Genomic DNA, 12,499 nt, shown 5'->3' with positions numbered 1-12,499 from the left:
GAATAAAAATAGTGTTTTTCATTTTACCACTTTATTGTCTTCTCAGTACATGAAAAAGACAGTTGTCTTTATATGGTGCTTTTATACTTTTTAAAGTCATTATCTCATTTTAATTTCAGGGCAACTTAAAGACGATAATTATTCCCTCCACTATTCAAAGAAAGGAAATCTTGGTGTCTGGCCCCAGTGTTTCAATTGTTAAGCCCTTATTGTAAAGCAGGGTTAGTGAAATTTTCTGTGAAGTGTCATATCTATACTAATAAAAGCCTTGGGGGTGATCAGGCCAGCAGGGGAGGGTAGTTGGGGGCGATCAGCTCTGGGGCAACCAGGGATTGGGCCTAAACCTGCAGTTGGACATCCCCCGAGGGGTCCCAGATTGGAGAGGGTGCAGGTTGGGCTGAGGGACACCCTCCCCAGTGCGTGAATTTCATGCACCGGGCCTCTAGTAATAATAATAAAATAAAACAAACTGAGCAAACCGCCACTGACATAGTTCTGAACCGAGGGGCAGAGTTGGGTCCCACTGGCTCTGGCCCAAGCTGGTACAAGCTGTATGACAAGCACTTGTTTTCAGAGCCCGAAATGCAGCTGCATCTTGCACAACACGGGGTTCCCCTTGGCGAGGGGGATGGAGACTGCGGGCACCGGTCTCACAGGGCGCTGACGCTGCTGGAATGGCTTGTTTATGCTCCACTGACTCAGCTGAGGCAGCGCTCCAAGGGAGCCCCGCCCGCCATGCTCCCCTGTATCCCCCCAAACTTTTGCATGAACCCCAGGCCATACTAGGCCCTGGGTCAGGCCCCTGCCAGACGGGCCCTGGACCACAGTCTCACAGACAGGGCCCGGCTTGCAGGGCTCAGGAGATGAAGCACTGGGTGGGCCTGTCCTGCCCTAGGCCTGCCCTGGAGCCTGGGTTGGCTCCCCTGTGTATCGGGGGCAAGAAGGGGACCGCTTTAGAGACTGGGGCCTCCATCAGCACTGGCCAGGGGCAGCTGGGCCCCTCATCTCCTGCCGAGAGGACCCCAAGGGCAGGCGCTGCTGGGCCAGGGAGGTCCCTTCTCGGTCCCCTAGCCCCACCCTGTCCGCTGTCACCTCCTGGGGGCGAGAGGGCCTGCCCTGGTCGCCCTCTCCCTTTCTCCTTCAAGTGGGCTGGGGTCTTGAGTGGAAGGTGAGGGTGAAGAGCCAGGAGAGGGAGGCCTGCAGCGGGAGCCAGGCCTAGACACCGCGGGTCAGCCGGGCGGGAGTGGACACGGTGTGCTGGGTGCACGAGGACACCCTTGGGCCCCCCTGAGCGCGAGGAGATGCCTGCAGGGCACCTGGGCGGCAGAGGCCCGCCCAGCTCTCTGGTACCGAGCTGCTCCCTCACCCCACCCCGTCTGTCCGTCTTCTCCTGTCTGGCATTAATGTCTGTTGATCTTTCACCTATCACCTATCACTTATGTATCCACTTCTCTTTTCTCTGTTGATCAAGTATTCAATTATCTTCCTGTATCTATCTATTATCACCTACCAATCAGTTCACCTATCATCTCTTGGTCCATTCATCCATCATCGCCCATCTTTTACAGAAAGAAGGTTAAGCATACAGTCCCCTGCCCTGTCCCACTCAGAACCCTACTCAGGCCCCACATGCGGCTCCCTCCCCCGCAACCACTCCAGGCTCCCCCAAAGCCAGTGCAGCCACAGGCAGGGCTCGTCCCTCTCAAGGTTCCCTCTTGAGCCCTCCCCAAACCCCCTTCTCTCTGTTGTCCCTCCAGGACACCCCCACACACGTGTGTGCTCCTTAGACCCTCACTCATGCTCGGGGTCTCTCATGTCCCCTGGGGGGACAGGGCTGAGCTTCAGGAGCGGTGGGTAGGAGTGGAGTGTGAGGGTCCAGGAGGAGCCCAGAGCGTTGGCTCTGCTCTGCCCCCTCTCTGGGCCTCAGCACACATGGATGAGTGAGAATGCTGTAGACGCCTACTGAGGACCTACTGTGTGCCAGATACAGTCCATGGGTGGTGGCACCCGTGGGGAGACCCAGACCGACCAAGGTCCCATAAGTAGAAGCACAGGCATGAATGGGGCCACTTCACCCCTCTGGCAGAACTCCTCCGCGTGGGGACGGGTGGGCAGGATGGGTTGCAGCCTGGTCTTAGGCCGGCATGGCGAGGGTGGGCGGGGCTCAGACAATGGCCAGGGGGACATGGTGGTCAGTGGGGCCAGCCCACAGCTCTAAAGGCCAAGTAAACCCAATGGCCCCCTGTGATAGTGTCCAGTAGAGGGTCAGAGGCCTTGGGAGGACTGCAGGGCTGGACACTGTCCCAGGAGGTGGTGGCGCGTTCCAAGGCCCAAGATGGGGACATGTCTGGAGTGAGGGTCAGGGCTGGCGTGGCTGTTGAGGTTTGAGCCGGGGACCTAGTGTGTTGGGAGGTGGGGGCCATCATTGCCTGGCGGGGCACCTTGGGATGGGGCTGTCCCCAATGCCCCAGCACCCACGCAGGCCAGCCTGGCTTGGTGGCCCAGCCCCCCCATCTGGGGCTGCCCCCCAGCTGTGTCCACGCAGACTTCCTGGTCCCGGCTGAAGAAGGAAACAAGCCATCTGCTGGCCACGTCTGAGGCGCTGCCGTGGCTCCCCGTGGCTGCGGGCCACAGGCCACGCAGGAACAAGGTGCAGTGACGTTGGCCTGGACACTGGGTGGCCAGGAGCGGGGGTGAGGGGGGCCACAGGGCACTTCATTGGCTGGCACAGGGCCAGTGGGGGACAGGCACAGCGGGAGCCTCAGAGGGGAAGGTGAGATGTGCTCAGAGCGGAGCAGGCGAGACGGTGTGTGGGGGACACTCTGCCCACCCAGGCCCACCCCGCACAACTCTACGCCCCCCCCCCCACTGCCCACTCTGCCCTCTTGCTTCTCCTGGACCGCATCCACAGGGGCCTCCTTCAGAGCCCTCTCCACGGGACCCCCGGCCCCCGCAGGGCTGCCCGGCGCCACGGAGCCCCAGCACTCTCGGAACCGCTCAGCATTTCCTGTGCTCACGCCTGGGTGTCTCGCCCACAGGCACTTCCGGTGACCACCCCTTTGTGCCAAGCTGACCTTCCCGCCCCACAGACCGGATGGCAGGGTCACCTGACCGTCTTCAGGGAACTGGGTGTGTGTGGGAGAGAAGTGATGGGGAGAGGAGGAGGAGCGAAGACCACAGGGGTTCCTAGGGACCCCAGGCCCCACCAGGAGATGGGGGAGCAGGGGTCCTGGTGGAGGAGATAGAGGGCAGAGTGAGGGCTCAGGCCCTGGCGGCCTTGGGGGTGAATGGAGGGAGCTGGGGGTTCCAGCCAGGTGCAGTGAGAGCCCTCGAGACAGGTCAGACCCCAGAGAGCACCAGGCCCTTGTTGGGGTCTCAGCCCACCTGGCGCAGCCCTGCTCCCCTTGCCCTCCCAATAGGAGGGCAGTGCCGGGCACCACGTCGGATGGGTCACGAGGGAGAGGAGGAGGGAAGACGGTCAGGGGCCCAGGCGGAGTGCCCAGGAGGAGGCCCCCTGCAGCTGCCTGCCACTCTGCCCCCAAGCCGAGGAGGCTCCAGTCTAGGCTTCTGACCCCAAATGCCCCCAAAGTTGATGTGGGGACCAGCCACGCCTCCCCAACCCTGACACGGGCACCCCAGGCCGTCGCCTTACAAATGCGCCACGGGCCCTGGGCCTGAGAAGTGCGGGGCGGCCCTGAGCCGGGCAGGGCCGGGCAGGGGGTCGCTCCGCCGTGAGCCGCAGCCAGTGTCGGGCCGGCCCGCGGGCTGCCCATCGGTCAGGCCGGCGCCCACTCCTGGGAGGTTGCAACTGAAGCTTCTTTTGTTTTTCCAGTCCTCGCCAGAGGACACGTGTCTACTGATTTCAGAGAGAGAGAGAGAACATCCATCAGCTGCTCCCGTACTCGCCCCAGCTGGGCCTGAATCTGCAGCCGGGCACGTGCCCTGACCGATCCAGCCGCAGCCTTGGCGTATCGGGACCACGCTCCGGCCGCCTGAGCCCCGGCCGCGGCCGCGAGGCTGTGGGTCAGCGCTGTGCGCTTCCCTCACTGCCCGCCCGCTGGCCACACCCGGGGAGGCTCCGACCGCGGTGACCCTGGCCACGGTCTTGGGCCGGGGCTGCGGGCGCTCTTCAGCCGTTCTGTGAAAACAAGACACTGGGCACTGGGGACCTGAGGCTCTGGTCTCCGCCTGGAAACCGCCTGGAGATGCCAGGCACCAAGGAGCCGCCCAAGCTCCCGGCCGGAGGCACCGAGGTGTGAGCCAGCCGGCTGCCTGGCGGAGAGGCCGGCACAGGCCGGCCGGGCAGGGAGGGAGGGAGACGGTGCTGGGAGCCGCACGGGAGGAGCAATCGTTTTATTGGTCATTTGTGCTTAGAAAAGCGGGGCTGGGGGAGGTGGGCGTAGGGCGGGGCCCCGGGGGAAGCTGCTGGGCCAGGGTCCCAGGCAGGAAGGGCAGGGGCCGGGGCCCCCGCGGTGTGTTGGAGGAGAGGGGCATCTCCCTGTCCTTTTGGAAATGCCCCCAGACTAGGGCTGGCCCTGGCCCTCGCCGCCCTCCTCGGGCCTGCTGCGTGTCTGTTGGCCAGGGCCCTCCTTGGGATCTAGTTCCTCCTCTGGCCTCGCTGCCCCGGCTTCAGGGGGAGGAGCCACAGATGGAGCAGGACTCGCTGGAGAGTGTCTTCCAGCCCAGTCCTGGCTCTGGCGTTCTCAGGGGTGCAGCGCTCAGGCCGGGGCCCACGGCGGAGGCAGCTCCTGGGGTCTGTGTGGCTGTGGCGGCATCAGCCGGGCATCTGCAAAGGGCAGCAGAGTGGTGAGGGCTGCCAGGCCAGGGGCCCCGGGCCATCCTGTGACCCTGCCTTAGTGGTGTCCACAGTGTCGGTGTCACTCCGACTCCAGAAAAGCCCCATTCTGACCTGGGCAAGCCTCAGTTTCCCCTCCGGAGTCACTGAGGGCTGGAGGGCCTGGCCCCAGCACACACTGACGGAACCTGGAGAACAGGGTCGGGAGGGGCCCCAGGCCCTGGCACTGAGGCTTGGGGAGAGTCAGGGTCATGTTTGAGGTAACCCTGGCCATTAATCCCCGGCCGGGTCATCATGCCACGAACAAGGCAGCACGCTGCCGTCCAGGTGCTCTGTGGGGCTCCCACGCTGCCAGGGGGGTCCCTGCTGGACAGACAGCTGCCCGTCAGCAGCCCACCCTTCCTCTGGGCAGCCAGGCCCACCGCCCTGTGGTGTGCAGCCCTGGCCGGGGTCCCGAGTGCAGGACCCTTGCGCCCCGTGTCCCGTTGCTGCCGTCAAGCTCGGCAGAGTGCCCTCCTGAGCCTGCCCTGGCGACCCTCAGGGCGCTCTGCACAGGAGGGCCACTGGCCTCCTCGGCGCCTCCGGCAGCTGCTCAGCCTCCGAGCAGGACAGGGCTGCGCGTGGGGTGGGAACGCTCAGCTCAGGAGCCACCACGAGGCCCGGCAGAGGGGGACGTGAGGTCGGGGGCCCAGCTCACGGTCAGGGCCAGAGGGCCGGGGCGGGCTGTGACGGGGGACGGCCCGCCGGTCCTCACACTCACCGGAGCCTACTGCCGGGGCGCCAGCTCCCCCACAGGCTTCTGGACGCCGAAGGCCGTGATGAAGATGTTGACCACGACGATGATGAAGACGAGGCCGGTGGCCAGGTTGTTGAGGAAGTCCAGCTTGGCGTGCTTGGCTGGGTTGTTGAGGTCGTACCTGACTGTGGGCGAGAGGGTGTGGACACTGCCCAGGCCGCCCGCCGGGCCCAGCACGGCCGAGCAGCAGGGCCACCTCCGTCCACCAGAGACACGCCTGCTTCACGCACTACTGACCAGGGGCCTGGCCGGCCGGAAGCCCAGAGGGGCCTGGCGCCTGCGGTCACACGGCCAGCACCTTTCTGAGTGTCCTGTGAGCGGTCCTCCCGCGAGCCTCACCTTCACGTGACAGGCAGGGCAACTGAGGCAGGAGGTCAAGTAACCGCAGGAGGTCACACAGCAGCCAGGGGGCGGGGAGGCACCCCGGAGCCCTGCCGCTCCAGGCCTGCCCGCACCTGGGACGGGGTGCCGGCCGGGGGAAAGGACCCCGCCGGCCCCTGTGAGAGTCAGGGCCCGGGCAGCCCTTCGTGTGCCGTGACCTTCTCCTGCGCCCTCCCGTGCGTGGGGGGAAGGACAGAGCCACGGGGGGCCCTCTGGGGCACACCCTGGACTGGGGGCCAACTGAGGGCTCCCTGCTCACAGGTATCCGATGGTGAGCGCCCCTCCCCGGCGCATACCCAGGAAGATGAGCAGCACGCCCACGCTGATCTGCAGCACCAGCGAGATGGTGATGAGGGCCACCAGGGGCACGAAGAAGCCGAAGCCGGGGCCCTGGTCGATGACGGCCTTCAGCTGCGAGGCGTTGGCCATCAGCAGGGCGATGTCCAGCATGCTCTCAGCCGCGCTCTTCTTGTTGGCGTAATGGTTCACGTTGATGGGCCTGTTCCTGCCCCAGCGCGTGGGCTGTGGGGAGGGGCGGTCAGCGGGCTGGCCACTGGGCAGCAGGGGCTGCAGGCCCGCCCGGGGCTCCTCCCGGAACAGGCGGGGAAGTGGGGGCCCAGCTGAGGCTTGAGAAGGAAGCGCTTAACAGAACAAGAGGCCCAAGAGGTGAGTAGCCCCTGCAAGACCCTCCCTAGGAACCGAGTCCTGGAAGAGAAGGAAACGCGCCGCCTCAGCGCACACGCAGGCTGGGAGCCTCCCTGGCCCCTGCCCACGGCACCCCCATCCTCGCCTCCCGGTCTGGGGGTGGGGGTGCCGGGGCAGAGGTGGCTTTTGGGGTGGGAGCCAGATCCCTTCACTCGCCCCGCCAGGAACTGCCTGCCTGGACCCCGCCCTGCCCAGAGCACCCCCCCACCCCCCACCCCCGCTGAGCAGGGCGCACAGCAGACTCCAGAGCCGCCTGGGAATTCTAGGCTGCAGTTGAGCTTAGAGCAGCGATGGGCAACCTTGTGAGCTCGGTATGTCAAACTTCGCCAAAAAACTGAGCATAACTCGGGTAGTGTGTCACTTTGAGGAAAAAACATTATTTCGCAAATGTTTCATCCTCAGGAGCAGCAAATGTTTCATCCTCGGCATGTGGCTGCCTCAGCAGCCGCGTGTCATCAGAAATGGCTACGCATGTCAGTGCTGACACGCGTGTCATAGGTTCGCCATCACTGGCTTAGATCGTCCTTAAGTTTCATTTAAAAAGTTTAAGCCACATAATTGCAATGTGGCTGATATGCCAAAAGCTGCACACGTTTAACACAGATGTTGCAGGCGGGAGGCGAGTCCCGCCCAGGCCTCCACACGCAGGCCCTGCCCGTGTGCACGGGGTTTGTGAGGACACGGCCGAGGCCACCCCTCAGCCACCCGCAGGCGGCACTGTGACCCGCCGCACAGGAGCTGCCCCTCGCCCCCTCCAGGCAGACCCCCTCGCCTCTGCTGAGAACAGCCCGCTCCCAGCAGGGCCCCTGCCACTCGGGGCGTCTCCACCCCCAGGTGACCTCAAACTGCCCCCACTGGCCCTCCCGCCCTGGCCCTTTGTCCTCAGGGGCCGGCGTGCTGCCAAGCTGGGACTGGCCTCCTGGGGGACCGGTCGGCAGGGGGCCTCCTGGGGCCACAGGAGATCCTGTTTCTAGACTCGGGAAAGCGGGGAAGGGGGCGGGGGCGGGAGGGGCCGCGCCTGCCGGAGGGAGGGCCTCACTGCCGCAGCGTCTTCCCGTTTAAATCTGGTCCCGAACGACGTGCCCGGAGGCAGGAAGGACGGGCACACAGAACCGGTGGCTCTGCTGCCTGCCCCACTTTCCCTCACGTGAGTGGCTCTAAAGAGTGAATCCACTTGGTTTAAAATTCCAGACCCAAAGGCACGGGGAAGGCGGCTCTGCGGCCCCGCCGCCAGCCGGACGCTCCTCCCTCGCAGCCCCTGGGGCCTCCTCTGCCTCCCGCAGGGCTCCAGCTGCGCTCACGGCGGGGGCCATGCCTCACCCCTCGCCTTCAGGGCTGCTCCTCGCCAGGGTCTGCAACCGGCTGCACTGCCCACGGCCTGTGCCCCACAGCATGAGCCACCCCTCACCCACGCCCAGTCACGCGTGCCCCTAAGTTTCAGAAACCAAGAGGGCCGGAGTGCTCTCACTCGAAGCACCCCAATGCTCATCCCAGTCTCCACGCCAGAGGAAAAGCCAGGTGCGGACTCACAAGGGGCTCCACCTTCTGTGGGCCACATACGTACACACGAGCTTATGCACACACACCCACACGTATACACCCACAAATAAACACAAACATGCACACACACATAAAACCAAGCCAATACATAAACATAACATGCACACATGTGGACACACGTGTATTAACATACACATACTAACATGCACATATATACATACACAATACAGGCATATGTACACATGCATAAACACTCACACATATGTACACGCCCATATGAACCGCTGCCTGCCTCCCCAGCTGCCAGGAGCCACCCTGGGAACCTCCTACCAAGACCTGGCAGTGCAGGGGACAAACACCCTGTTAATGTGCTCCTGGGCCAACAGGACTCCCCAGCCTCCCCTGTGCCCGGAGCTGGGTGACTCGGGGCTGTCCGACTGTTTCCCCTAAAAGCCAGGAAGGGGCCTCGTGGGCAGGGAGCTGACTGCGTGCCGGGCTGCCCACCCTCCGTGGACAGAGGGTTTCGTGGCACCTCTCCAAAGGTAGCTCACAGTTACCCAGGCCACTTGGCCCAGAACACACTGCTGTGCATCCTCCGTTCAGCAGGAGGGGGATTGGGACTTGATTCGAACCCAGGATTTGAACCCAGGTCTGAGGCACCCAGGGTTGAATGGGAAGAGACGGAGGGGGCTTCCTGAGCCTCCAGTCCCCACCCCTGCTCTCCGGGGAGACCAGGCAGGACGGGCTGAGGCGCACTGAGCCCCTGTAGAACCTGGGGGGTTGGTTACTGACCCCCTCCCATTGGGCCTGACTCCACTCTGCCTTGGACCCCAATCCTGAGAACAGTGCAGAGCAAGGAGCCGCAAGGGAGTCCCGCCTGTCCGCCCGGAGCCCATTTTCACATCTGCTGGGTGACAGACCGAGGGCCCCAACAAATCTATGAGGCTCATTACCTGCCCACCCCCCCCCCCCCCCACCGGCATCCCTGCCCTGTGCCCGGTTCTCTCCCGTCTGTAAACTGGGCTGGCGGGATGGCATAAGGGGTCCGAGTGGTGGCCGACAGCGGAGGAGGGCTGTCCAGGAACAGAGACCTAACCGGCCTGGCAGGGCCCGGGTGTCCCTCATCGGAGCTGCCATTGAGACCTGCACAGGCTGTGCAGGCACCGCCTGGGGCCACATAGGCCCGCACCATCCCCAAACTGCCCCCCTCAGCCAGCAAGAGGTCTTGACCTGCTCCAGGCAGGAAGTTTGGTGGAGGACGGAGGGGGTGTTTCCGGTGGCAGCTGGACTGTGGGCTGGGCACACCCACTTCCTGTGGGCTCAGCACTGGCCTCCAGTGACCCTGCGGCCACATCCACGTCACCTTAGAACTTGGCTAGGACCCTGTCAGCCTTGGAATCTGCCGGGAAAGCAGAAAGGAGAGGAGCAAAGTCCCCCAGCGCCTCGGGCCGCGCCGTGGCCCGTCCCGTCCACCTCCTGCTGTCCTCGGCTGGCCACAGCCCCAGGATCTGCTGCAGGTGTCCCCAGCTGCCCCCGCCCAAGCCCCCAGGCAAGACATAGCTGCAGGCCGCTTTCACAATAACACGGACACTCACCGTCCCGCCTGCCATTGGCAGAGACGAGCTGGCTTAAAGAAAACACTGCCGGGAGGGCCGGCAGATGGGCCTACGTGCTCGAGCACACAGTGAGGAGCATCTCGGATCTCCCCACTGCCCCGGCCCAGCGGGGCTTGTCTGCCCACAGGTTACAAGTCTGACTCCTCCGCCGGCCTGGCCACCTGGGGGTGAGCCATACCACCCCACTTCACAGACGAGAAAACTGAGGCTGGGTCCACTCTGCCCCTGCCCACGGCTGCATGTACAGCCAGGCTTCCCCGTTGGTTCTCCTGTGGCCAGGGGCACGCTGGGGACACAGCCCCCCTCCCCGCCTCCCCTGAAGAGCCCCTGCAGGTGCTCTGGCTTATCCCTCCTCCCAGCAAACCTTTCTTCCCGCCCTCCTGGTGCCTGAGGCTCAGGTTCTGGCAGGGACAGGAAGGGAGGGCCTAGGACGAGCCGGGAGCGTGTAGTGGAGAGTCACGCATGTCCGGCACCTGCGGGGAACACGCGGCGGCGCCCCACCAGGAGAGGGCGTGTGGCAGGCGGAGATGCGGCACTTCACACGTTAGCTCCTTGGGTGCTCGCAATGACCTCGAGGAATGCACTGCTACCACCCATTTCACAGAGGAGAACCCGAGGCAGAGTGAAGTGCCTTGAACACAGCAAGGCAGGCCTGAGCGTGGGAGGGGAGGGAAGAGGCTGGGGAGCGCCTGGAGGGTGGCAGCCACAGGGCCCTCAGCTTTCCCACTCCACCCACACCGCACCCAGCCTCTTCCCCGGTGGCCAGGCCGCGGAGGAGGCAGACACGCTTGGAGGCCCAGCCTGAGGGCCTTTCTCGCCCCATTCCCTCTGCCTCGGGGGCCCTGCTCCACACCGCGGGGTAGGAGGCACACCTGCACACTCCAGTCCTCCAGGCCCACAGCCATCACACCAGCCCCTGGGGCTTGTCTGCTCTGCCTACTGGATGCAGAGCCGCCCCCCCCAGAGCCCATGCAGTGCCCCCTTCCCCTCCAGAGCCCATGCAGCGCCCCCTCCCCCTCCAGGGTCCATGCAGCGCCCCCTCCCCCATTCAGCAGTCTGCAGCGAAGTGTGCAGCCAAGGCTGGGAGGTGAGGGGACCCCTCCCTTCAAACTGACTTCCACCCGCTGGGCCTGGTGTTACCTGCTGTGCGCCCCGCACAGCCGCAGCCCAGGACCCAGCCCAGGAGGGCAGCAGCTCCCGCACGCAGCCCAGGCTCCAGGCTCCCGCCGGGCAGGGCCACGGAGCTCCCTCCTCGGAGCTTCCTCCTCTGACCGGGACGGGCGCCCTGGGCCCGGCTGCCGGTTTCAGGAAGGGCGGCAAGGGGCGCCCGGAGGTTTGCCGTGGGAGGAGGAGGGAAATGATGGCTGTGTGCGACCCGGGCTCCAACCACGCCACCTGGGGCCCCATCATCCCGCCCCCAGGCCCTACCCCAGGGGCAGAAACGGAAAGAATGCCGACCAGTCCCCAGGCTCTGCCCAGGCAGCTTCACACCCAGGCTGGGGTGCCGGGCCCCCAAGAGGCCCAGACCGCCGCTTGGGCCTGCCCAGCAGCAGAGGGGACCCGGGGCGGGAGGGCACCGCTCTGATGGGGGCACCGCTGCCCTGGCCTGGCGGTGGGTGCGGGAGGGGCGGGCCGGGGCCCAGGCCCCCGGGAGGCGGCACGGACCGCGGCCTGAAACTGCCGCCGGGGCCGGGCTGGGCCCCCTCCCGCCGGGGCGCCGGCACCAGACGGCGGCTGGAGTGAGCGGCTGTGCGGGCGGAGGCCGGCCGAGGGGAGGCTCCGCACCCCGGCGCGCCCGACGGCAGCAGCCCGCGCCCCTCACCTGCGGGCGGCGGGGCGGGGGGCGCGGGGCTCACGGTGCCCGAGCCGCGGCGCGAAGCCCAGGGAGGCGGCCCCCGGAGGCCGCGCGGGGGGCGGGAGGGCTTACCCGGGCATCCGGGGCGCCGGGCGAGTCCGGCCGCAGGTCACCGTTGAGCTCGAACCCCTCGGGGGCCGAGTCCATGGTGCGCACGGCCGCCGCCGCTCCGCCGCGAGCCTGAGGCCGCCCGCCGCCCGCCGCCCGCCGCGGGTGTCCCGCCCCGGGCCCAGACCGCCGGGCCCCGCCCGCCCCAGGCCCCGCCCCGGGCCCCGCCCGCAGCTCCGGGGGCTCCGGGGCCCCGCCCCTTCCGAGAGGGCCCGCTGCTCCCGCTCCTCCCGCCGGCGCCGGTGCAGTGGGGACGCCCGCCCTCCTCCGCGCCCCCGTCGAGGCCAATGTTAATCCGTAAACGGGGCCAAGAGCCCGGCCATCCGCACACGCCGGGGGCCACGGAGGCCGGCGCCCCGCACTGTGCGCCCAGTCTGGCCTCCGCCGGGAAACGGGACAGCCTGGGCGTCCCCGGGGGAGGCAGGCCCTGGCGCCTGTCCAGCGGGTGGGGCGGTCCGAGCCCGGCTCCTGCAGCCCTATCTGGACCCAGAACCTGGGCCTCCGGTCCGAGCCCGGCTCCTGCAGCCCTATCTGGACCCAGAACCTGGGCCTCCGGTCCGAGCCCGGCTCCTGCAGCCCTATCTGGACCCAGAACCTGGGCCTCCGGGGCCTCCGGGCGGCGCGGAGCCGGCGCGCCAGGGCGTTATCGCCCAGGTAGCGGCTGCTGGGCCCTCCTGTCGTGACCCTGACGGGCTCCCAGGCACAGCGCTTCCACCCCTTCCGGGCCGGCACCCCGACTGCCT

At 66.2% G+C, this 12,499-nt stretch overlaps 1 protein-coding gene across 1 annotated transcript; it reads right to left on the bottom strand.

Annotated features, from left to right (window-relative positions):
- Nucleotides 1-4,338: 4,338 nt before the first annotated feature.
- NINJ1 (ninjurin 1) lies at nucleotides 4,339-11,889 on the bottom strand. The gene is made up of 4 exons (XM_079790388.1): nucleotides 11,721-11,889; nucleotides 6,269-6,494; nucleotides 5,556-5,716; nucleotides 4,339-4,786 (listed from the first exon to the last, which is right to left on the bottom strand). Exons 1-3 carry the CDS (start codon nucleotides 11,793-11,795, stop codon nucleotides 5,562-5,564), a joined length of 456 nt encoding a protein of 151 aa, XP_079646514.1. The 5' UTR covers nucleotides 11,796-11,889; the 3' UTR covers nucleotides 4,339-4,786; nucleotides 5,556-5,561.
- Nucleotides 11,890-12,499: the final 610 nt, after the last annotated feature.

This window comes from Cnephaeus nilssonii (assembly GCF_951640355.1).
Source record: "Cnephaeus nilssonii genome assembly, chromosome: 14".
Taxonomy (NCBI): Eukaryota; Metazoa; Chordata; class Mammalia; order Chiroptera; family Vespertilionidae; genus Cnephaeus; species Cnephaeus nilssonii.
Note: the sequence above shows the minus strand (reverse complement) of the source record. Positions and strands in the feature narration are given on the sequence as shown.

Coding starts and splice junctions, on each gene's coding strand:
- NINJ1 (XM_079790388.1), bottom strand. CDS start 11,795: ATGGACTCGGCCCCCGAGGGGTTCGAGCTCAACGGTGACCTGCGGCCG. Junction 6,495..11,720: donor CCGGCGCCCCGGATGCCCGG/GTAAGCCCTCCC, acceptor CCCTCCCCACAG/CCCACGCGCTGGGGCAGGAA. Junction 5,717..6,268: donor CGTGCTGCTCATCTTCCTGG/GTATGCGCCGGG, acceptor TCTCGCCCACAG/TCAGGTACGACCTCAACAAC.